The sequence below is a fragment of the Cervus elaphus genome, chromosome 23, assembly GCF_910594005.1.
Source record: "Cervus elaphus chromosome 23, mCerEla1.1, whole genome shotgun sequence".
Classification (NCBI taxonomy): domain Eukaryota; kingdom Metazoa; phylum Chordata; class Mammalia; order Artiodactyla; family Cervidae; genus Cervus; species Cervus elaphus.
In genome coordinates, this window is record NC_057837.1 from 6,790,690 (window position 1) to 6,815,711 (window position 25,022).

Sequence of the window (25,022 nt, forward strand, 5' to 3'; positions counted from 1 at the left end):
AAATAAGTAGACTGTAACAGCATCTTTAGAATAAATTATAAAATACACAACAAAAGATAGACCTAATTTGTGATGGTGGAAGCATGTAATGACCATGAGTCAGCTCACCTTTGGACTCTGTGTGTTTGAGATACTTAAGTTGTCACCCAGGGCAAAGAAAGGATCCAAATAGGTATCTTTCTGTCAAATAGTATACCATCCCCAAGATTGCTCTGAATAACCTGATAATGCAATCAGATAGACACAGCAAAGTGTAATTTGGGCTGGTAATCAGTTCTTTGCAATTCTCTGACAGATTGTGGTTGTTTTAATAGATTTCACAGTGATTGTTTTGGAAAGGTTTTTGTTTGTCTTGTTGAATTATAGCCACATAATGGGTATCTTGGTCTTCTCTGGTGCCTCAGCAGGTAAAAAATCCACCTGCAATGCCAAAGACCCGGGCTTACTCCCTGGCTCAAGAAGATCAGGAGAAGAGAATGGCTACCCACTCCAGTATTCTTGCCTGGAGAATTCCATGGACAGAGGAGCCTAGAGGGCTACAGACCATGGGGTTGCAAAGAGTCAGACATGACTGAGTGACTAACACACACATTCAATAGGTATCTTAAGGAAGGGCTGTTTGGGCCAGAATCAAAGCTGCTGGAATATTAGGATATAGAGCAAGATATGGCCAGAGCAGGCAGATCTCAGCTCTCAAACCAGCCCTGCCAAGTTTGATTTGTGTGACCTTAATCAAGCACCTTAACCTCTCTGAGCCTCAGTGTCCTTATCCATAAAAGGTGAGTGTTTCCACCTACCTTGCAGAATTATTACAGCAGTTCAATCAGGATGTTTAGACAGAGTTGCTGGTTAAGGCAGGACTTCAATACTTGGCAGTCACAATCGTCTAGCTAGGATTAGTGGTGGAGGTTTGCCCATGCCGAGCCAAGACTCAAGTCACTTCAGTTGCCCAAACACTGTAACTGGACCACAGAACTCGAGTGCCCTGAAAGTATATAATGACCACTTTAAAATTTCAAATGACATCCTGGAAGCCCAGCCCTCAGCCCACTGCCCCGTGGATTGTTCTCTGCCCTCACTGAGCTCTTTGATGTCACAGATGGGGCTGCCACAACCTCACATAATCGTTCACAGGGACTGTTCTACGGTCTTTTTTGTCGTCTTTGTAATTACTGCTGCCCAAGTTCATCTTCTGCTCTCAGCGATGCTCCCTGGTAGGTGAGCCAATGAAAACAGGCCTGTTTTATTATAGCAGAAAGGAAGACTGCCCTCAGAGCTTTGTCTCCACCTCCCCTACATCAGAAACTCCCTTTCTGTCCTTCAAATACATTAAACAAATAGAAATCCCTGGGAGGAGGGGCTTGGCTGGGATGCTTCTCCAGGGCTGTGTGCTCTAGACACTTCTGGGGAGTGGGCTGACGTGCCCACTTTTCCTCAAGAGTTTGTTTCAGTTCCTTGCTAGGCCAATGGAAATGATCAGCCATGTGGAGACATAAATGTTCCATGTCTAACTTTGGGGGACCAGTGTAAAGGAGTGTTTGGAAAATAAATGGCTTTGCTAGCATGTTTTTTTTAAGCCATGGAGAAATCCACTACTGAAGTAATAAATCCTTCATGGTTCCAGAGTCTCCAAGCCGTTCAGAGAGCATTCATAGGGAGGGTTGTTCTGGTGTATTTGTGACAGGTTTTGCTACTTTATTGTTTTCCTTTGAGAATTAAAAATAGTATATTTATTTTTTGGTTGTGTTGGGTCTTAGCTGCCCTGTGGTATGTGGGATCTTAGTTCCCCGACCAGGGATCAAACCCGCATCCCTTGCATTGATAGGTGGGTTCTTAACCACTGCACCACCAGGGAAGTTCCAGTTCTTGCTACTTTGGAAACCACTCAACAGTAAAAAAAAAAAAAATCCACCCACAATGCAGGAGATTCAGGTTCGATCCCTGGGAAGATCCCCTGGAGAAGGAATCGGCAACCGACTCCAGTCTTCTTGCCTGGGAAATCCCATGAACAGAGGAACCCAGCAGGATACAGTCCATAGGGTCGCAAAAGAGTTGGACATGACTGAACGACTTAACAACAGCAATCTAAAACTTACTGGCTTAAAAGCACAAGTGTCTTCGAGAGAGAGAGAGTCTGCAGGTCGTCTGCACTGTTGTTCTGCTTTGGGCTGACTTGGCTGGGGCTGTGTGCTCCAGCATGGCCTCATTCCCAATGGTGGGGTCCCTGCTGGTTAGCTGGGGGTGCAGGGACAGGTGGGCCTCTCCCGCTCTGGCCCCTCACCTTCCGGGCTCACCCAGGCTCTTCATGTGGTGGTGGAAGAGTTCCCTCCAGGGAGAAGGCAAACCCTGAGGCACTGGCACTTTTCTAGCCTCTGTGTTGCATCATATTTGCTGTTTTTTCATGGGCCAGAGCAAGTCAGTGGCCCTGGGCTAGGGTGGGTATGAAAGGGTAGTCACCAAGGGGGCGGGTACAGGGGGGAGAATTATGGAATCACCTTTCACATAATTTGACACAGTACTAACATTCAATAATTTAGACCAAAAAAACCAACATAAGAAATTACCTCGGGCAGAGATTCCAAGACAGTATGTTTAATGCTAAAATCTCAACATTCAGAGATGATATTCCCCCAAGCTAGCTCTCCATCTTATTATACCAGGGAGGACATACTGCCAGAGAATTCTAGGTGGCTGAGGCCCCATTGCTTCTGCTGAGCCAAGTGGGATACCTCTTGGCATCACTTGGATCATGTCTTAGGCTGAGACCCACCCCACAGGGGACAGCAACTCTTCCTCCGTGAATTAAGCTTTTTCTGACTTACCCACTGCCCCCTTTTTATGAGTCTGAAGACAGTATCATCTTGACCCATGACTTTTTCTGGTGGTGGTTGTTCCTTTTAACAAATCAGACCCCAGGAAGAGTCACACGGGAGGTGCTGAATATGTTCCTGTGTGTGTAACACATGGATACACCCACCGCAAAGGTGCAAGCATGTGATTGTTTCATGTACGTCCTTTGTGTTCTTGGTGAGTTTACCAAGAGGCCTGGGAGGTAGCAGCCCTGGCCTCCTGCTCAGCAATCTCTCTGGTTCCCCTGCACTGATGCTCAGGAGGAGATGGAGAGATGGAGGCAGCCAGGCTGGGAGAGGAAGCACACCCGCCTCCCTTGTACGAGGCCGGAGTTTCAAACATCTGCTTGGCCATGTGCTTGGAAAATCATGTCTTAGAACGAAATCAAAATTCGGAAAAACCCCTTTGGGGGAGTCGGGAGAAAGGGATGGGGCCCCCGGGGGCAGGTGAGGTGTGGTTGGACTCTCAACCGTGGGTTAGGGGAAAGGACTAGAACTGCCCCCACCGACTCTCACAATGGGCAGAGAGTCAGTGGCCCTGGGTTTGCCTGAGAGTGAACACACTGTAAACAACAGCCTGGGAGTCTGGCGTGGGTCCCGCAGTTCAGGTAGAAACATGTGTGGACTGCATTCTTGCCAGGCCTACGTAATAGCAATCACCGGGACCTGTTCCGAGCGGAGCAGGGCCCTACCCTGCGAGGCAAATGACTGGGGCTGCATGCTTGGCACTGGCAGAGGCCCCCAGGCTGGAGGAAGATTTGGGTAAAGCGGGAAAAAGTAGTTCAGAGAGAGATGCTGCACTTAGCACTAGGGCCCAAGCTTTCTTTTCTCTTCCCCTTCCCCTTGAATGGGTCACCCAAGCATGCCAGGACTTAGCTTCCTTACTCTTAAAAGAGGAAATTAGGTGAATCCCCTGGTGGTCCAGTGGCTAAGACTCCAGGCTTCCAAGGCAGGGAGTGTGGATTTGATGCCTGGTCAGGGAACTGAGATCCCACATGCCAGGCAGTGTGGCCAAATTTTTTTAAATTTTTTTTAAATTAAAAAATAAAAAGAGGAAGTTAGTCTAGATAACATACTCAACCTCTCTCACGGCCCTCAAGCCCCCAGTCTGGTTCATTTCTCCTTTTTCCTTACCACTCACTGATTTCCGATACACTGTATAATTTAGTCATTTTTGTGTGTGTTTTTGATTATCGTCTGACTCTTCTCACAAAACTATTAGTACCACAGGACAGAGATCCTTGCAAGTTTTATTTAATAATATATCTCATATACCCAGCATTGGGCCTGGCACATAATAAAGTATTTGTTGGATGGATATTGAGTGATAAAGAACCATCTAGCTCTACCATTATGTATCAATTATCTGGGCTTCCCTGGTGGCTTAGCTGGTCAAGAGTCTACCTGCAATGAGGGAGACCTGCGTTCGATCCCTGGGAAGTTCCCCTGGAGGGGAGCATGGCAACCTGCTCCAGTATCCCCATGGACAGAGGAACCTGGAGAAGGGAAAGGCTACCCACTCCAGTTTCTGGCCTGGAGAATTCCATGGACTGTATAGTCTATGGGGTGGCAGAGAGTTGGACACGGCTGAGTGACTTCCACTTTCAGACATCTTCTGGGCTTCCCCAGAGGCTCAGTGGTAAAGAATCTACATGCAATGCAGGAGCCACAGGAGACTTGGATTAGATCCCTGGGTCGGGAAGATCTCTTGGAGGAGGGCACGGCAACCCACTCCAGTGTTTTCCCTGTGGACAGAGGAACCTGGAGGGCTACGGTCCACAGGGTCTCAGAGTCAGACTTGGCTTAGCACGCACACACGCAGGCGTCCTCTGGGAGTCAGAACCTCAGACAGAATCCCTGCCATCATGAAGCTAACCCCTGAAATGAGCGCTGGGGCCATAACTTCTGACTCTGGCTGGCACCTGGTCCCCTCCAACAGTGGGGGTGCTGCAAGTGGGCAGCTGGCAGGCAGCCGGATGGGTGCTGTGAGGGTTCTTTGGGCGAGGCTGGTGACCCTCTCCCTGGCTCCCTTCCAGATTCCACAGACGGTGAGGGCGACTGGAGCCTCTGGTCTGTTTGCAGTGTCACCTGTGGGAATGGCAACCAGAAACGGACCAGGTCTTGTGGCTATGCGTGTACTGCAACCGAATCTAGGACGTGTGACCGTCCCAACTGCCCAGGTGGGTGTACTCAGGGGTGTGGCGCTACGTTCCCGGAGAAGCTTTTCCCTTTTGTTCTGTTTTCTATCTTGTTGTACAATTTCCAAGTGTTATGCTCCATTGACAGTTATAACAAAATATTGGCTGTATTTCACGTGTTGTATAATACATCTCTTACTATACACCAGAGAGTTTGTACACCCCACCAACATCCCAGCCCTATGGGGCCCATCCTCACCCTCCCCACTGCTCACCACTAGTTTGCTCTCTGTCTCTGTGAGTCTGGGAAAGGTTGTAGCTTCTATTTAAAAACTTATAGAAATTGACTGTTTACAAGACAACCATTTTCCTAATGAGAATTCTGACCAGACTGGGACAAGAGACAAATAATGAGCTTAGCGGATGAAAAGATGGATTTTCTGAGCCTGATACACAATTGCAGTAACCATGACCTAGAAGACAATGTTACCATGTACTTAATTTAAGGAGTGATTCTGGTTAACTTGGTCCTTTGATGTGGAACTGGTTGTACCTTAAAGAGATACATGAAGATGGATGTTCATGGGCTAATAAGGAAGCCAGGATCAGAGGCTTAACAGCCATCTACAGATAAACCATGTATTAGCCTGAGAGTTGCTGAAAGTTCCAGAGGGAGCAAACTGGGGCAACTTGGCAGTTAATTATTGCTTTCAACTGCATTGTCCGTGTTTTTTAAAACTTAACTAATAATTGCAAACTTAGTGAGAGGCCATATTGGATTAGAAAACAATTGTGACTGTAGTAATATTGTCAAACAGCTGTCTAGTCTTGTTTCTGCATGGCCCACACATTTTTAAAGGGTTGTGAAGAGAGAGGAGGAGGAGGAGGAAGAAGGATACACAACCAAGACCGTATGTGAAATGAATTTATTTACAAAATGTAAATAGATGCACGGCCATAGAAAACAAACTTACAGTTGCCCAAAGGGAAGTGGGTGAGGAAGGGGTAAATTAGGAGTTCAGGATTAACAGATATATCCTACTACATATAAAATAGATAAACAACAAGGACCTACTGTATAGCACAGGGAATTATACTCAATATTTTGTAATAACCTATAATGGAAAAGAATATGAAAAAGAATATATACAATATACATGTGATACCACATAAATATTCTTATCATTTTATATATATATCAATTTTCTGTACACCTGAAGCTAACACAACATTCTAAATCAACCATACTTCAACTTTTAAAAGACCATATGTGACCTACAAAGCCTGAAATATTTACTTTCTGACACCTTACATAAGAGTTTATCAACTGGTTTGTGGTTTTCCATCTACCATGTTCACCACAGGCAGGTAGAAAATCAGCCTAAAATAGTATCTCAGGTTCTTCCAAGAAATCACACTTTCCAAATGGTTTCCTCTGAAAGAGATTTCAGAGACAGAACATTTGATTCCCTACACCCCAGACTTCCTTTTTCTACCCCTGGAAACTTTGTTCTCAAACCACAAGGCTGAGATTTAGAACAAAATCTGGAGGAGATTTTAGAACAAAAATGTGGAGGAGCAAAGGGTTTTCTGCAGAGAAAGAAGATCAGATTGGGTATGCATGTGATAACAAAGGGGTATGTGCAGAAAATGGGGCTGTTGTGTGAGAAAAGGCAGTTCTGGACTCCATCAGCCATGCGGATGGATTTCCAAAAGTGCTTGATCAACTTCTGTCAAGATGTTTGTGCTGACCTTTCCCATACTCATCACAATGAAACAGAGTTAGAAGTCTGGTGGGATGTGTAGAAATAAACCAATAAATAATAACGTGAAGGAAGAAGAGGAGGAAGAAAGTGAAGAGGAGAAGGAGAGGGAAAAGAAGATGAAGACAAGATGAAACAAAAGAAAATGAAGATAAAGATTGGAAGATGAGGAAGAAAAAAGGTGATAATGAGTGTCATGTGTCATGAAGAGTAAAACTTTTGGAGTATTTCAGTATCAAGCAGATTTCTAAAGTCTTTGCATGTGTTATTTCATCTAATCCTAACAATAATGTCATGAACTAAGTACTGATGATGGTGTTCATTTGGCAGCTGTGGAAACTGGGACACATGGGCTAATTTATCTAGAATCACACAAGAAGCAAGTGGTCCAGCTGGGATTTGAATCCAAGCAGTCTGATTCCAGAATCCATGTTCTTAACCATTAAATTCTTCCACCTTCACCAGGGTGAAGGGTCCTGGGCTCAGCCACACATGAATACAGACAGCATTTAATGTCAGGGCTTGGCAGCTTGCCTGTTGCTTTCTCCTCCAGAGTTGGCATGCAGACACAAAACAGTAGACCTAGATAACTTGATAGCAGATATCATCTCTCCTCCCATTTTGAATGTTTTCTCTCACTGCTGAAAGCAGCATGGCCAGCAGCCCTGTTCTTACATTTTCTTCTCATCTGACCTGGCTTCCATCCTTTCTGCCTTTCTGTTCCTGACTCCCCCAGCTTTTCAGGGCTCCCTTGAACATGAAGGGTCTTCTTTTGCACCTTCTCTTTCCTTTCCTGGTGTCTTGATTCTCAGAATCACTGGAAAGACTTAAGGGCCAGGCAGTCTCCCTGGCCTGGTGGTGATGACACTGTAAAAGTCTGTCCCCTAGGCTGACCATACAAATAAGCTCTAAGGGCCTCACATAAAACCAGGGAGAGCCCCTTAAAAGAAATCAACTCACACCTAGCAGGACAGCCAAGGTTCTCCAACAAATAGTCCACATTCCACTGTTCCTTCCTCTCCTGACTGCTTCCATTTGCAGGGGATTCCTTTTTGCAAAGGAAACCTGGGTGGGGATGGTCATTTGAGTAGGGGAGGGAGCCAGGAAATGTGAGGCAAACTAGGTTCAGTTGCTCAGAGCAAGTAATGACAAACCCAGCATATTCTTTTCTTAACATTGAATTTTTTTGTTTTTAACTTTTTAAAATTTATTTTATTCAAGCATTGTTGAATTACAATGTTGTACGGCAAAGTGATTCAGTTATACATACATATATATATTTAAACATACATTCTTTTTCATACTATTTTCCATTATGCTTTAATCACAGGGTACTGAATATAGTTCCCTGTGCTATACAGTAGGACCTGTTGTTTATCCATTCTATATATAATTGTTTGCATCTGTTAATCCCAAACTCCCAATCCATCCCTCCCCCAGCTTATTCTTTTTGCAGCATCACCAACAGTGCTAAAAGTCCCAGCATACAAGAAATGGGTCTTTTAGCTGTGAACCACTGCATCCTCAGAATGAGCTAGACAGATATTCAAGGAGAAAATGTCAGCCAACACTTACTGCTTCTTACGCTAAATGCTTTCTTTATGCATAACTCATTTCATTCATTCAAGGCTCTGAGGAGGGTTGTTGGTTCTCCCTACTTATGGATGTGAAAACTGAATCACCCAGAGGTTCTGGGGCTTACCCAAGTCACACAGCTAGCAAAGATGTGAACCCCAGCGAGTCAGTCCTTAAGACCAGTGTTATCCACTAGACAAGTTGTTAACACTGGACTTCCCTGGTGACACAGTGGATAAGAATTTGCCTGCCAGTGCAGGGGATGTGGGTTTGATTCCTAGGTGGGGAAGATTCTCTGGGGAAGGGAATGGCAATCCACTCCAGTGCTGTTGCCTGGGAAATCCCATGGGGAGAGGAGTTTGGCAGGCTACAATCCATGTGGCTTCAGAAGAGTCGGACACAATGTAGTGACCATACAACAACCAACAACACCACCACACTCTCCAGTCTCTGGCTCACACTGCCACTCTGATGCCTCCAGACAGACACACACCCTGACGTGTGTCCAGCACCACCCAAAACCCCACTCCTGGGACCAGGAGTGAGCTCCTTAGGACATTCAGGCACATTTGGATCTGATTTCACGCTGCAGATGGTATCTGGGGTTTTAATATATTTTATGCTCTATACCTGCCTTTTACTGTTTCCTCTGTTGGCAAGTTTCTGCCCATGAGTAGTAATGAATACAAAAAAGGCTTTGTTCACGTGTATTTGTTTTTTTATTTGCCAGTAGGGTGGGGGTGGGGGGGCGGTACTTTTTCCATATAACTAGAGAAAAAAGAGCTCCTGTCTGTGCCTAGGAATTGAAGACACCTTCAGGACAGCTGCCACCGAAGTGAGTCTGCTTGCGGGAAGTGAAGAGTTTAATGCCACCAAACTGTTTGAAGTCGGTATGAAGAGTTTTCTTTTCGTTTTTCATCCAAATATTGATTTAGTGTCTTAGAGATTCCTTTTGCCTTTGCCATGCCATCCTTGGATCCATTTAAATGTTGCGTCTTCCTCTTATGGGGTCCAGTGCTGTCGGCGTTTTTCTTGCTTACCAAATATACAGCAAGCAAAAGGGAGCCTCCTGCAGGGACAGACGGAGCCCAGCAGCCTTGCTGTGTCTGTCCCAGCTCGCAGCTGGGGCCGCCCTGCCCCTGGCGTGGGGCTCATCCATCATGGGGCCTCAAGCCTCATGGAATCTCTTCTCGCAGCCCTCACCAAGTGTCCCCAATGAAATAAAGAAATGATGATGTCCGTGTCCCAGCAGAGGGTCACGGGGAGGAAGGAAGAGAAAGGGCACTTTCTCAACGTTATGCCTTCCCCATCCTAACCCCACCCCCAGCCCCCCCACCACATGAGCTTTCTGTAAACCTCTGTAACCCCCTGCTACTCCTCTGATAGAAAGTGCCAGAGAGAGTACAATAAACACGGGCCAAAGTTATAAGTGTCTACTCAGCAAGGGGAAGTCCTGCTGTATAAAAATAGCTGCATGTGCTTCTGGATGTAATTCTATTTTGCAGAAAGGTAAGATTCCTTCTGCCCCATTTCTCATTTGCACCCACTTCCGCTCTCCTCAGCCAAGCTGGAATCAGTTTGGAAATGCTGTTGCCCAGGGTTTCCATCACAGTCCTTCACGTTCAGCCAACTGCCACTAGCAGAAACCTTCTGCAAACACAATGCCTTTGATCCCCCAAATTTAAAGGTTGTGGGAGTTTTGCATAAGATAGTAAAGCAGCAAGGCTGGCTTTGGGGGCAGAGAGCGACTGTCTTCCCCCATTTCCTGTGCACAGGCAGGCAGCTGCCTTGCCCTGTCACAGGGAATGGGACCAGGTGCCCCAGTGGGCAGCTTGGGACACAGCGGAGGAGAAGGGGGTGGCCTGCCAGGCAGGTTCCGGGCAGGGACAGACACGGTTCACGCTCCAATTGGGTGACGGAGGAGCACTTGATGAGTTGTGAGCAGGTGGATGGAAAGCAGAAGGGCTGGTACAGTGCTCTGGGACTGGCCACAGTGGGGAGCCCGCACCACCCTCTGGACTGCAGGGACTGGGGAGAGGTCCCAGACCCCTGGGTAGAGCGGACACACCCCTGACTCCCAGAAGGATGCAGCCGGCCTGTAACAGGGAGGGAGGAGCCTCAGGAACGGCACCCTTACCTCGCCCTTCTTCCTTCTGCCCCTGACCTGGTCCTTCCATCGGCGCACCCCAGCTAGAAACTGGGGTTCAGGGAGTCCACAAAGCAGATCCACGCAGGGCAGCCTTCCAGGGCAAGGAAAAGGGAGATGAGGAGAAAGAAGGACAAATGGAATATGCCCAGCAGGGGTGAGAAAAGCTTGACTAGCTTAACGTCAAGTGTCTTAACTGACTCCTGCCTCAGTTTTCTGATCTGAAAAATGGTCTAAGGTAATGGTGTCTGGGCTTCCCTGGTGGTTCAGACGGTAAAGAGTCTGCCTGCAATGCAGGAAACCTGGGCTTGATCCCTGGGCCAGTAAGATCCCCTGGAGGAGGGCATGGCAACCCACTCCAGTATTCTTGCCTGGAGAATTCCATGGACAGAGGAGCCTGGTGGGCTACAGTCCATAGCGTTGCAAAGAGTTGGACATGACTAAGCGGCTAACAATTTCATACTTTAATGGTGCCCACCTCCTAGACTTATTGTAGAGTTGAATGAGTTGATACTCATAAAGCACTGAAAACATTCACACTGAATACTTCGTGTAAGTCTGATTAAAAAAAATAATAAGTCAGTGGATGCATGTCCTGTATGTACATGACTTGTGATGCCTTTATGCCCTGGAGGGAAAATGCAAAGCTGTTTTCTGTGAATCTTGTTTCTGAAAACGCTGCCCTCTGAGGAGGACCCCCACTGGCTTTGCAGACACGCGCTTCCCAGGATGGGCCTTCCATTCTCTGCAGCAGCGCACTCGGGGCTTGCCGGGGTGGAGTCACAGAGTCTAGCACATTCCTGCAGGCGGCGTTCCCCACCCTGTTCTGTGCACGGCCCGCTTGCCTTCTGGTTTAACCCTCATGGGACTTTTTTGAGCTGGGTGCCATTTTTATCCCCAATTTAGAGATGAGAAAACTGAAGCCCACCGAGGTAGCATGCCTTGCACAAGGTCACAGAGCCGCTAAGTACTTGAGCCGGGATTTGACTCAAGCAGTCTGACACAAGTGCCCACACATGCCATCTGAGGCCAGGCCTTTCCCACGCTCCTGAGAGGCGCCCCAGCTCTCTCTTCCTTGTTTCCCTCAAAAGGACCTTGACCCTCCCTGCAAGCTGGCTCCCAATCCTACCTCTCGATTTTCACTCTTGACACCACCAGCCTCCCAGGACCCAGGTCAGTGGTGGAGAGTCACTTCTGACACCTCCCTCCCTTCCCCACAGCCCCCCAAGGCCTGGCAGGCCCCCTCCCCAACTACTCCTGATCCCACCCTCCGTACCTGCCAAGCATCTCGCTGGGACTCTTAAAATTGGCACTGAAGAGCTTGCTGTCGCTCAAAAACCATCCGTGCTTCCCTAGTGCCCTCTGAATGGGCCTAAACCCCATGAAGACCACCCCCAGGTCATGACACAAGTGGTCTCCCTTCTGTGTATCCTCTGCTCCGGGGAAACAATGTGTTCCCTGCCCTCAGACTCTCTCTGTTTAACCGTGGGCCGCACAGTTACCGCCAACCTGGCTGGCCCTCCTCTCTGCTCTTGGACGATGACTGGGTCCAGTCCATCCCTCTGAGACACGACTGGACATTCAAAACCCTCCCTGGGAGAGCCCCCGCCTGTGAGGGACAAAGGTGTGGGAGCAGGAGTGGGCGGGGAGAGCTTTCAGATGGAGGTGCAGGCCTGGCCCCTGCCAAGGGAGGGAAGGAAGGAAAGAGGACCGGGAGGCAAGGGCCTCCGAGAAGCTGGGGAAAGTCTCGCCTTCACCCATGGGGAAGGCCGCAAAGGCTGTCTGATGTGGGAATCCCCCATAAACCAGCACCCTGCCTGACCACGAGCAGCCCCAAGGGAGAAAAGCTTGTCTAGCATAACGTCAAGTGTCTTAACTGACTCCTGCCTCAGTTTTCTGATCTGAAAAATGGTCTAAGGTAATGGATGTGGACCCCAGGGCAGGTGCACTGCAGCCGGGCAGCAAAGCACCCCTGCAGGCCTTCTTGCAGGAGCTCTGAGCGAGACACCTGTGGCCGCCCCTCCAAGCCTCCGGGCCAGCCCGGGGCCGCTCACCCCTGGAAGCACCCCCTATGAGCCTACAGGTCAGTGGCCTTGGGCCAAATGTTAAATTCTCTAAAACCAGGGTCCACCAGCCTCTTCTTTAAGGCATCTTTCATGGAGATTTGCATATAATGATTGTTACTGTTTCCTGCCTAAGGTTAAGAGGTTAGGCCTAGTTCAAACAAGTCAGTGAGGAGTAAAATAAAACTTAGTCTTACAAATACTACTTTGAGGTACTTTATATCACTTGTTGTTTATTTAGAAGATTCAAGGTGGATCTCTGAATTACTGTTCATTTAGTTATGAGCGATAGATAATGGGGTTAAGGTTATGCAGGAAACCATAGAAAATACACCTTTTTCTGTAGATGCCTACTAAAACTTGTTGTTGTTCAGTCACTAAACCATGTCCGACTCTTGCAACCCCATGGTCTACAGCAGGCCAGGCTCCTCTGTCTGTCCTCTACCATCTCCCGGAATTTGCTCAAATTCATTTCCATTGAGTCAGTGATTCTGTCTAACCATCTCATCCTCTGTCACCCGCTTTTCCTCCTACCCTCAATCTTTCCCGTCATCAGGGGCTTTTCCAATGAGTTGGCTCTTCACATCAGGTGGGCAAAGTATTGGAGCTTCAGCATCAGTCTTTCCAGTGAATATTCAGGGTTGATTTCCTTTAGCATTGACTGGTTTGGGAATAGTAATATTATATATTTCCAAAAGAAAATTTTAATGAGGGTAACATAATGATGATTGAGTCTAGGTGATGGCAATCTAGGCAGTCATTGTATATTTTCTCTCCTATGTATCTGAAAGTTTTTTCATAATATAAACTAAGGAATTGGTGGTGCAGAGAACATTGTGGACAAAGAAATTCCCAAGTTCAAGGAGAGTGAGTGTGTTCACCGCGCCAGGGGCTGCCACTCGGGAACGGAGAGGTTGACTTTAAAGGCATCCTGCTGCCAGTTTTGCAGGTGATGAGCTTCTCTGTGGCCTTTTTCAGACACGGACAGCTGTGAGCGCTGGATGAGCTGCAAGAGCGAGTTCCTAAAGAAGTACATGCACAAGGTGATTAACGACCTGCCCAGCTGCCCCTGCTCCTACCCCACCGAGGTGGCCTACAGCACAGCTGACATCTTCGACCGCGTCAAGCGCAGGGACTTCCGCTGGAAGGACGCCAGCGGGCCCAAGGAGAAGCTGGAGATCTACAAGCCCACAGCCCGGTACTGCATTCGCTCCATGTTGTCCCTGGAGAGCACCACGCTGGCTGCCCAGCACTGCTGCTACGGCGACAACATGCAGCTCATCACCAGGGGCAAAGGGGCGGGCACGCCCAACCTCATCAGCACCGAGTTCTCGGCGGAGCTCCACTACAAGGTGGACGTCCTGCCCTGGATCATCTGCAAGGGCGACTGGAGCAGGTATAACGAGGCCCGGCCCCCCAACAACGGACACAGGTGCACCGAGAGCCCCTCCGACGAGGACTACGTCAAGCAGTTTCAAGAGGCCAGGGAGTATTAAAGAGACGCCGCCGCTGGTGTGCCGCGCCGATCGCAGCCCGGCGGACAGCCGCTCTCACCAGCACGTGTATATACCGCGCGGGCATCTGTCCTAAGTTACACCAGGGCTGGGCGCCGGGCCCTCGCAACTGCCATCTGAAGCCACCGTTGCCATCTTCAATGTCAACAGTCCCCTTGGAACTCTCCCGAGGGAGGGATGTTCTCAGGAGGATGTGGAGAAAGAAACCGGAAGAAGAATCTGGAAGTCGTAGTGGGTGGAATTCAACTCACTTCGGATTCAGTGGTTCCCAGAGAAGCAATGGGGCCAAGAGACTGAAATTGTAAACGTGATAAGCAGTTTTATGTATAACTTATTTAATATGAATGTGATTTATGCATAACCTTTTCTCTGGAGTTGTCATCCCGAAATTATTTAATCACTTCCGTGAGAGTTCAGAAAGGGGCTTAGGGAGGTGGAAGAGAAAGGGAATTTTCCAGGAATGACTTCTTTAAAAACGAGAAATTCAATAGAAGGATATCAACATAAAAAAGCCTGAAACCAAAGGTGAGTTAGCCAGTGAGGTACCTTGCTGAAGTCTCAGCTGCCAAAATGCCCTTCCCTCAGACTGGGAGAGGGTAGAGGGGGAGCAGATGGATATTTTAAGAGCAAATCTGAGACCTGGTTTTAAATAAGCTTTAAAATAAAGGATGATATTAGCACAGTGCTGTAATTCTACTAAAAGACCCCAGAATGGTAGAATTTCTGCTCGTGCCTTAATAGGTTCAGAAGGCTACAGGAAGGTCAGACTTAAAAACGAAGAGTAGCACTTTTCCAAAGAAAACTGCAAAATAAATGGGGAAAGAACATGAACTTCATTTCATCTATTTTATTTTCATACCATCTTAACAATTTTTTTCTCCACCAATATATTTCCAGTAAATAAATATAAAAATGAGGAAGGGAACTCATCTAGAAAATCCTAATTTTTTATGTTTTAAGAAAGGAAAAAAAATACATTATTTTTGTAAAGTATTTATTGAGTCACTGAGTCTTGTGCATCAAGCAATTATAATATTGGCCTGGTTCTGTAGGGTGGAACTTAGGACAAATAAAGAGTTGATTCTTATGCAGTCTTTACTTGCAAAACTCCAGGAAAAGAGATTATATAATAAAATCATAATAAAATGTGTTACCTGCAGTAAATGTGTTACCTGCAAATATTTATGATACACATTCCATAAATAGCCATGGTAAAGCAGGGTTTCAAGGCAGGGGAGAGGAAGGTTCAAAACAGGTGGGAATAAAAGGCTCATTGATTGATGTAATGGTGAGTGGTGTGAGTCAGCATCTTTGGCACCAGGATCATCAACCCGGTCCCCAGGAGGCCGAAGCTCACTGACACACGTGCAAATTTCTGCCCATCCACAGCTAAGAAAGAGCTGAGAAAGCCAAGCCAAATCAAAGGCCTAAGACAAGTCCGGATGAATGGACCACTTCCACACAAAATTTTGCAAGTACAGTAATAAAGAGAATGCTTCATCATGTAAGTGATTCCTTTTCCAGATGAGGAAACCAAAACTCAGAAATAACAGATCAAACTGGGCCCATCTTTCGTTTCCTAGTCCAGTGCTCTTTCTACTATATCAGATTTTTCATGTCCTTGTATTCCTGATGCCTTTTGTATTCCTAACCAGATCCTTAGATTCTTTTAGTAAGATCTTGTTTTATGGAAAAGCTCTTATCAGTCATTTATACTTTAGAATGAGTTATACATGTATTGCCACTCTCAGGATATTTATATTTGAAATCTATTCTTAATTATGAGAAGAGAATCTTTATTCCGATTTTAAAGAATTTTAGGCAACTGAACTGCTGGGGAGAAAATCAGTAGGTTCGTGTATCAGGGAAGATTTGTTTCCTAATAATAGGAAAACCATTTTGCCAAGAGAGTTGGTTGCAATAGAATGCATCACCTTCGAGATGGCGAGTATCTCGGGACAGGTATTCAAGCAGAGTGTGTGAAGACCAATCACATGAGAAGCTCATTTTAGTGATGAGGAGAGACAAAAACATGCAAAAACACCCCCTCTGATAAGTGTTCTGTGAAGGAAAAGTAGAAAGTCCTCTGGGAAAATAGAGGCAGGAATCGGGGCAGTACCTGCGGGATCCAAGGGACGAGTGGTAAAAGAGGCAGGGAGGTGGATGCATTCAGAATAAGAAAACACCGTGGGCAGAGGCAAGGAACCAGGCAAGAGTGTGGTGATTTCTGAAAACTGGGATGTTTAGAGTGATGAGCCAGAGGGATAAGAATGGCAGGTTATAGAGCCATGTCTAAGGTGCGTTTGTTAAGGATTTAGCATGGGCTTCCTACATGGGCTGGTGGCTCAGCTGGTAAAGAATCTGCCCACAGTGTGGGAGACCTGGGTTCCATCCCTGGGTTGGGAAGATCCCCTGCAGAAGGGAAAGGCTACCCACTCCAGTATTCTGGCCTGGAAAATTCCATGGACTGTATGTATAGTCCATGGGGTCACAAGGAGCCGGATACGACTGAGCAACTTTCACTTTTCCAGGTGGCCCAGACGATAAAGAACCTGCCTGCAATGCAAGAGACCCAGTTCGATCCCTGAGTCTGGAAGATCCCCTGGAGAAGGTCATGGCAACCCACTCCAGTATTCGTGCCTGGAGAATCCCCTGGAGAGAGGAACCTGGCAGGCTACAGTCCATGGGGTTGCAAAAAGTCAGACATGACTGAGCAACTAACACTTTCACTTTTACTTCACTTAGCATGGAAAATGAAAGCTCTTTCCTACTACAGGGCGAATAGCTGATATGAGCAACATTTCCAATGGGCTCCTTGCCTTATAATATCAGACCTTACTGACATAATGAACTGAGAGAAGGTGAGGTGAATTGGGAGCTGGGGAGGGTTCCTGGGCTCTTCACCTGCTGAGAATACCGCTAGCCTCCCACCCACCATCCAGACAGTGCCATCCCTGCTGGAAATTTGCTGAACTATAATCTGCCTCTATCCAGACGTCCCCCATTCACTAAGGGCCCCACACCAGCCCCAGGGTAACCTTGGGTAATCCTTCATGGAAAGCAGACCATGTGCTCAAGGGCCAAGGTCGCCCACTGCAGAGAAGTCTGTCTGCTCCCTCGCCTGTAGCACCAGTGACTACAAACACCGCTCACTGAAGGCCTTGCTCCTTGGCTGAGCCTTGGAAAGACAGCCCCTTTCTCTGGGGCTCTGGGGGGGCCGTGTCTGAGCAAGCCACCAGCAGCGGACAGAAGAGCCAAGGCCCTCGGGTGGCCGTGTGTGGGAAGGATGAAGACAAGGCCCCCGAAGCTGGGCAGCTTCCTGACCCCATTCAAGCATCCGCCATGATTAGTCTCCAAGTCTTTCCAATTTTGTGGCTCAGTGGCCAAGGAGCAGATTTCCCCACCCTGAGACCAGGGGCCACAGATCCAAGAATAGGTACACCAGCCACCCTTCCTGAGGATGCACTTTGTTCCTCTGTGCTGATCACTCTACCGTGGAGTTAAGCAGGTTACATCCGATTTACAGACACGGCACGAAAAACCCAACAAGGTCCTCTAACCTGCCCAAGCTCATGAGGCCATTCCGTCTGATCACTAAGTCCACGTCCTTAACCGTATCCCCTACTCAACTCTCTTTCTAATTCTTCCCACCACTGAGGATTAGGGGCTTTGCTCCAGCTCACTCTGCCTTTGACCAAGTTGTTCAAATGTCCCTCCACCAATCTTCACGGTGTCTCACGTTGGTGACGGAGGACCGGGGTCCAGCTCTGCCCCGTCCTTCTGTATTCCATAAGAGGATCTGAGTCCTATGTCTCAGCCCTTTCTCAGGCTGGGTGAGCAGCAGAGCCTGACTTTCTAAAAGACAGCCTGCCCCACAGATAAGAGCAGACACCAGTCTGTTTCCCCTGCTGCGCCCGAGCCCCATGTCAACCACTGCTGTTGGGTAGACCTTAAGGGCGGGTGCCGGGTCTCATTCTTTCCTCTGCTCCCAGCCCCAAGCTCAGTACTTGGCAGATGTCATCAGCAAGGGATGGGGGCAGAAAAGTGTGAGGACTGAGTCAGACTGCCTAGATCCCAGTCCTGGCTCCCTCAGTCATCAGCTGGGCAGCTTTGGATAATTCAGTCAGTCTCTGCATAGTCCAGTTTCCTCAAACAGTTGTTTGGAGAATGAAATCAGATAAGAAATATGAAGTTCCTAGCATGGGGCCTGTCATGGACCCTGTGCATTGGTGTTGAGTCACTGGAGAATTAGTTATTGAGTGTATACTAGTTTCGAGGCATTGTTCTAGATGCCAGGGATGCAGCGGCATACAAATCCAAGTTTTCCAGGTGGAGGGGAGACGGCTGATAAATAAGTGCCTGATCTGAGATAATGGTAAGTGATAGCCAGAAAAATAAAATTTTTGATCACACATGTATGTTGCATTATTTAAATTAATGCTAGTTGCTGTAATAGATCAGCCTCGAAATCACAATGGCTTAATACAAAAACCTCCAAAAAAGTATGTTTCTGGTCAAGTGGCTCCTTCTAAGGACCCCAGCTCTTTCCTTCTTCAAGGCATGACTCTCTCAGATGCCCTAATGCATGCTAAGTAATTTCAATCAGGTCCAACTCTTTGCAACCCCATGGACTGTAGCCCACCAGGCTCCTCTGTCCATGGGATTCTCCAGGCAAGAATATTGGAGTGGGTGGCCGTGCCCTCCTCCAAGGGATAGTCTCGACCCAGGGATCAAATCCGTGTCTCTTACATCTCCAGCAATGGCAGGCGAGTTCTTTACCACTAGCGCCACCTGGGAAGCCCAATAGAAGCTCTACTAGACTTCAATACCATACTGTGTAGTTTTTACAAGATGAATTAAATAAGCCCCCAGTCTTTATGAGCAGGGGCTTCCCAGGTGGCGCTAGTGGTAAAGAACCCACCGGTCAATGCTGGAGACGTAAGAAACGCTGGTTTGATCCCTGGTCAGGGAAGCTGCCCTGGAGGAGGGCACAGCAGCTCATTCCAGTATTGTTGCCCGGAGAATTCCGTGGACAGAGGAGCCTGGCGGGCTGCAGTCCATGGGGTCACAGAGTCGGACACGACTGAAGCGACTTAGTTTATCATTAGGTTCAACAGGCAGGAAACGCTTCTGCCAAATCCCTCTAAACATTTCTGAACACATTTTCTTAATTTTTTAACTTCATTTCTTGCTGGTTAAAGATAAGTCCTGCTTCAAGGGACCACACTTTGAATAATACTGCTCTAAGCACCTGAGTGACAGGGATCAACAACCCTTGAGTGCTGACTTAATTCTGGTCCAATGGACAAAGAGTCATGAAAAAGCTTCCCAGGAAGTGGAGGGGGTGGGGGGAGAGGAGCTGGGGCTCTTTCTTTGTCTTCCATTTGCAATTTCCAATGGAAAAATGTGTGGGTTGTCACCATTATGCCTGCACGGTTTCAGACAAATTAAAGGCTTGCCTCAGTAATTACTGGGTGGGTATATACAGAAACATACATCCATGTCTACAGATCCTGAATACAGTAGTGTAAATTAAGGCAGAAAGCTTACAGCCAGTTGCTTTTCTGAGGTTAAACATTGGTTTACTGTATAGCATTAGAAGAAGTGGGGTGTTTTCCAGAATCAGAAGGTAAGACTTTTCAGGAACAAATTTATGGAAACAGCAACCTTTTTGTTGCTCCAGAAGAACAAAGCTTAGACAGAGACTCTTTTTTTCATATCTCCATGTAGAGATTTGAAAAGCCAGCATATAAAGACCAGTGCCTTGCCAGTAATGGCAAAAACAACATCATCCTCAGCCATTTTAGCAGCAGGGGGGTCTGTGGGGGCCTGGACTGAGACACAGCTGCAACAGCAAAGCTGGGTAAGAATTTTATGGCTTTGCTAATTTTCTATCTGTTCTGGGAGCCGTAAATGTGCCCTTATAGATATTCATGGTTGCTCTTAAAATGAAAAAAAAAAATCTTTTAAACAGCACAGAAAAACCTTTCATTCTTGAGGCATGCAATTCATGGATGATTTTCAAAATGTCATGTTTGAGTTGGGAAAGTAACATTTCTTGAACTAATCGGCCAATAGCTTCAAGAATATGACTCAAAGGATATAAAAATTTCAAACCTGACTTTCAAAGAAGAAAAAGAATTCTTTTTTCTCTGCAAGTTCCTAAGTTTATTTTTTCACAAAGGTCATGGCTCAAAGTTAGGTTTATTTGCCATGGAAAGGAACAGTCTAAATGAAGTAAACTTTTAATTCCTTAGTGAAAGGGAATGGTAGCAGATCTTGAAGGGCACCATTTAAAATTTTTACCCCAGTAGACAGGGTGGTTCAATTTGGTTAGCTGTATCCCCCACCTCTTTAATACTGACTTGGTTGGGTTTTAGGTTTGTTTGGGGGGGAGTTGGGTTCTTTTAAATCTTTGGAGAGATGAACAAATGGAGCAGGAGAAAAGCCAAAAAGAGAAAAAGGAAAATGAAAAAGAAAGAAAGAAGAAAAATTCAGGATCTCCAGGATGAAATTCTCTTTGGAACCTCTATCAATGTAACTAAGGTAAAATTCTCACAAAGGGGATGCTGGAGAGACCCATACCATTGATGCACCTGCCCTCGAGGAGACTTCCCATCCCCAGGCAGGGATGGCTGGGTCGCACCCAGCCAGCCACCCAGCCAAGACCAGGAAGAGATTTTCAAAGATGGCCCAACTTAAAGTCACGTGATCAAGATTCCTCAGAGCAAGAGAGCAAGGTGTCCTGTGCGGACTGGTTGGGAAGGTAGGACTTTCTGACAGGAACATTTCAAGGTCCTTCATTGCTTTCAAGAAGAAGCCTGCCTCTAAGACACTCTTGAGGGCTCCCTTCTGTTATTACAGGATATTATAAAGAGAAAAATGGGCTTCCCAGATGGCTCAGCGGGTAAAGAACCAGGCTGCAACACAGGAGATGCGGATCCGATCCCTGGGTGGGGAAGATTCCCAGGAGGAGGGCATGACAACGCACTCCGGTATTCTTGCCTGGAGAATCCCATGGACAGAGGAGCCTGGTGGGCCACAGTCCACGGGGTTGCAAAGAGTCAGACACGACTGAAGTGACTTAGCATGCACATAAAGGGAGAAACAAAAAGAGGAGGGCAGGGATGCAGTGCTGGAAAGAAAAACGCTGGTTCACTGCTCACCAGCAGCAAGTGGCAGAAACCGAAGCTGGAGTTAAAGTTGCAGCCTCCCTCCCTGCAGCCTTTTCTCCATTTGTGCAGTCATGCACAGCCCATCGCTTCTCTGACTGCTCCTCCCGCATCCCCTCTGCCACCCAACTGGCCATCTTGCAGCCAACTGCCAATTTTGGAGCCAATCTTTTGTCAAAGATGCTCTTCGAATGCTATTACAAGAAAGCATGCCTTCAGAAAAATGCACACATGTCATAAGGACACAGCTCAGTGGATTTTCACAAAATGAACCATCACCAGTCACGACACCTGTGACAGAAGTCAAGAAATGGAGTATGAGGCTTATGAGAGGCTCTTGGGGGTGATGCCAATGTTCCACATCTTGGTTATGGTGGCGGCTACACAACTGGAGGCAATTGTCGAAACTCGCTGAACTGTGCACTTAAGGAGACTGAATCGCAGCATATGTAAATTTTATCCCCATGTGAAATAAATAAATAGAACATTAAGGGCACTCTGTGACCCCTGCCAGCAGGGACTGACTTTCCCACCGAAAGTCATCAGTATCGCAACTTCTGCACTAGATTAGTCCTGCGGAACCTCAACGCAAAGGCACGCAGCTTGTGCTCCTTGAGATGTGGCACCTTTTGCTCTGCGCCGCCTTGTGGGGTTTCCCTCCCTGCTCCTTGCAGCCATAGGTCCTGCATGCCCATCGCTGCCTCGTACGGCTTATGTCTATTTAGCCATTCTCCCATGGGTGGGCATGTGGGCGATTGCCAGTCGGGAGGTCGTATAGATGGTGCTATTATGAACAGTCCAGGGCACGTCACTGGGGCTCATATGCACAACATTTCTACCAGGAGTGTCTGAAGGCTCCAGTTCTTCCACAAATCTTCATTTCACCCCTTTCACTAAGTCTTCCCCGACTGTTCTGTTCCTCGATCTCTTCATTCTAATACTTAAGTCAAAACATGTGTACTGAGCACTGACTAAGGGTGTGACAGTCACCATTCGCCATTCTGGATACCAGAGAAACGAAGAAAAGATGGACAGGAGCCCCGTCCCGTGGAGGAGACTAACTCAAATGACGTAGTACGATGTGGTCGGTACCATGGGGACCGATGAGAACACGACTCGTCAGACCGATTACAACAAGCCAGAGTTGCCACATTTTATTTATGAAAACAAGGCTGATAACACCAAGTGTTGGCAAGACAGTGAGAAAACAGACACTCTTTATCACCGCTGGTTGCAGTGATATAAACAAGGATAATTTGACTGTCCCTAGTAGTGCTGAAGCTGTCATGTAACAGAATTCACCAATTTCCCTCCTGAGGGTCTTTTTTCATATTATCAAAAATTAGAAACAAGTAAAATTGCCTACCAGTAGAGGAATGTACAAATAAGCCTTGTTATATACATAGGATAGAATACCATCCAACTATTAAATGATCTAGAGCTAAGCATAGCATCACAGATGTGCTATAAACATATAATGTGTAAAAAAGCAAATCACAAATGGGTATGTAAAGTATTACACAGTCTTCAATCATTTGAAAACTCACAAAACACTACTGTATTATGACTGGACACTGATATAGGAAATTAAAGTATTAAATTATGCATGAGAAGGGTAAAAAAAAACCTCAGGATAACAGTCACCTCTAGGTCTGAGTAATAGTGAGTGGGTGGAGAAGAAGAGAAATTTTAGAGGTGATATTTTATTTCTTTTTCAAAAAAGGAAACCATAAATATATAACTATGTAAGTATAAAACCTAAAATATGTACATGTACAGATATGCAGATGATACTGCTCTGATGGTAGAATGTGAAGAGAAACTTCACTTGATGAGGGTGAAAGAGGAGGGTGGAAAAGCTGGCTTGAAACTCAACATTCAAAAAACTAAGATCATGGCATCTTTTCCCATCACTTCATGACAAGTAGAAGGGGGAGAAGTGAAAGCAGTGATGGATTTTATTTTCTTGAGCTCCAAAATCACTGCAGATGGTGACTGCAGTCATGAAATTATATTTACCTGCTCCTTGGAAGGAAAGCAATGAAAAACCTAGACAATATATCAAAAAGCAGTCATCAGTTTGCTGATGAAGGTCCATATAGTCAAAGCTATGGATTTTCCAGTAGTCATGTATGGATGTGAGAGTTGAACCATAAAGAAGTCTGAGCGCCAAAGAATTAATGCTTTTGAATTGTGGTGCTGGAGAAGACTCTTGAGACTCCCTTGGACAGCAAGGATATCGAACCAGTTCATCCTAAAGGAGATCAACTCTGAATATTCATTGAAAGGAGTGTTGCTGAAGCTCTAATAGTTTGGCCACCTAATACGAAGAACTGACTCATTGGAAAAGCCCTCATGCTAGGAAACATTGAAGGCAAAAGAAGGGGGCGGCAGGGGATGAGATGGTTAGAGAGCATCTCTGACTCAATGGTCATGAATTTGAGCAAGCTCTGGGAGATGGTGGAGGACCGAGGAGCCTGGCGTGCTGCCGTCCATGGGGTCTCAGAGAGCTGGAGATGACTTAGCAACTTAACAGCAACACATGGCAAAATGTTAATACTGTTTAAACCTGAAAATGGAATAAGGTGCAACTGTTACATCATTTTCTGTATATGTGACATATTTTAAACTAAGGACCCAAAAGAAGCAAAAGCTGAGAAGTAAAACTAAACGAAGTGGTGACTTACGAGGCTTCCTACAAGGTCATGATTCTAACAGCCCTTGGCAGCTGTGGGCGCACACACAGGCAGGAGGCGGACAGCCGTGCCATTGACTGCGGCGATGCTGACGCTGAGACCCTGTGTCCACCTGGGAGAGGCCCGGGGGGGCATCGCACCCTGTCACCTCCAGCCTACAGCCCCAGCAGGGCGCCTGGCACGTGGTCGACTTAGAGGGAGGCAGCTATCTGACCAGCACCGATCACACGGAAAGCATTGGCCCTTTAGAAAACCCCATGTAAGGATTCGGGGAGAGGGACTCTGTTCAGCCTACTCTGAGGAGGTGACCCCTGTCCCCAGAGTCAGAGGCAGGTGAGGGAGCAGCAGATAGTTCTGCAGAGAAAGGGGCCCTGGGCTCCCATGCCTGCAGAAATGGACTCAGACCCCTGACCCCACTAATTAGGCCCTGTGGCGAGAGCCCCCGACTGCACCCCCAGCACAGCTGAGGGGCTCCAGGGCCCTAGCAAACAGGAAGTTGTCTTTTTTCTAAGAATGAAGACAAGTCTTAGGTTGATGGAGCGAATTCCCAAGACAGTTCAGGCTTCACTAGTGGAGCTGTGTTTGAGGAGGTGTGACAAGTCGCTTCAGTCATGTCGACTCTTTGCAACCCCACGGACTGTAGCCATCCAGCCTCCTCTGTCCATGGGATTCTCCAGGCAAGAAGATTGGAGCAGGTTGCCTTGCCCTCCTCTAGGGGATCTTCTGAACCCAGGGATCGAAACTGCGTCTCCTGCAACTCCTGCATTTCATGAGGATTCTTTCATTTCACTGCTGATCAAACTGGGAAGCCTGTTTGAGGAGGTATTTTCACTCTAAAAGAATTAGCATCATCCCATGTTTGCCAACCCAAGAGTAGAATTTTTGAGACTCACGGGACCAGTCACGGTTCAAGTCTGAAAACAAGAGAACTTAACTCTGCTTGAACAGAACAAAAGCATGTTGGGTAGATACTAGGTAGCTTTAGAAAGATTCAACTGAATAAAATCACATCATATGTTAATTAAGAAGGATGCTCTATCGTGTAGGATTAGATTTAGCTATATTAAGTTAGAGAAAAACAAGTAACCATGGCTTAAATAAGGTAG

At 46.9% G+C, this 25,022-nt stretch overlaps 1 protein-coding gene across 5 annotated transcripts in view; it reads left to right on the forward strand.

Annotated features, from left to right (window-relative positions):
- ISM1 (isthmin 1) overlaps nt 1–15,207 on the forward strand; it is an 84,722-nt gene extending 69,515 nt beyond the window's left edge. For all 5 annotated transcript variants that reach the window (XM_043884107.1, XM_043884109.1, XM_043884105.1 and 2 more), the window contains exons 4-6: nt 4,886–5,029; nt 9,126–9,215; nt 13,513–15,207. In XM_043884107.1, the coding sequence (XP_043740042.1) occupies nt 4,886–5,029; nt 9,126–9,215; nt 13,513–14,030 (752 nt within the window). In that variant the 3' untranslated portion in view covers nt 14,031–15,207. The remainder of the gene's footprint in view (nt 1–4,885; nt 5,030–9,125; nt 9,216–13,512) is intronic.
- Nucleotides 15,208–25,022: the final 9,815 nt, after the last annotated feature.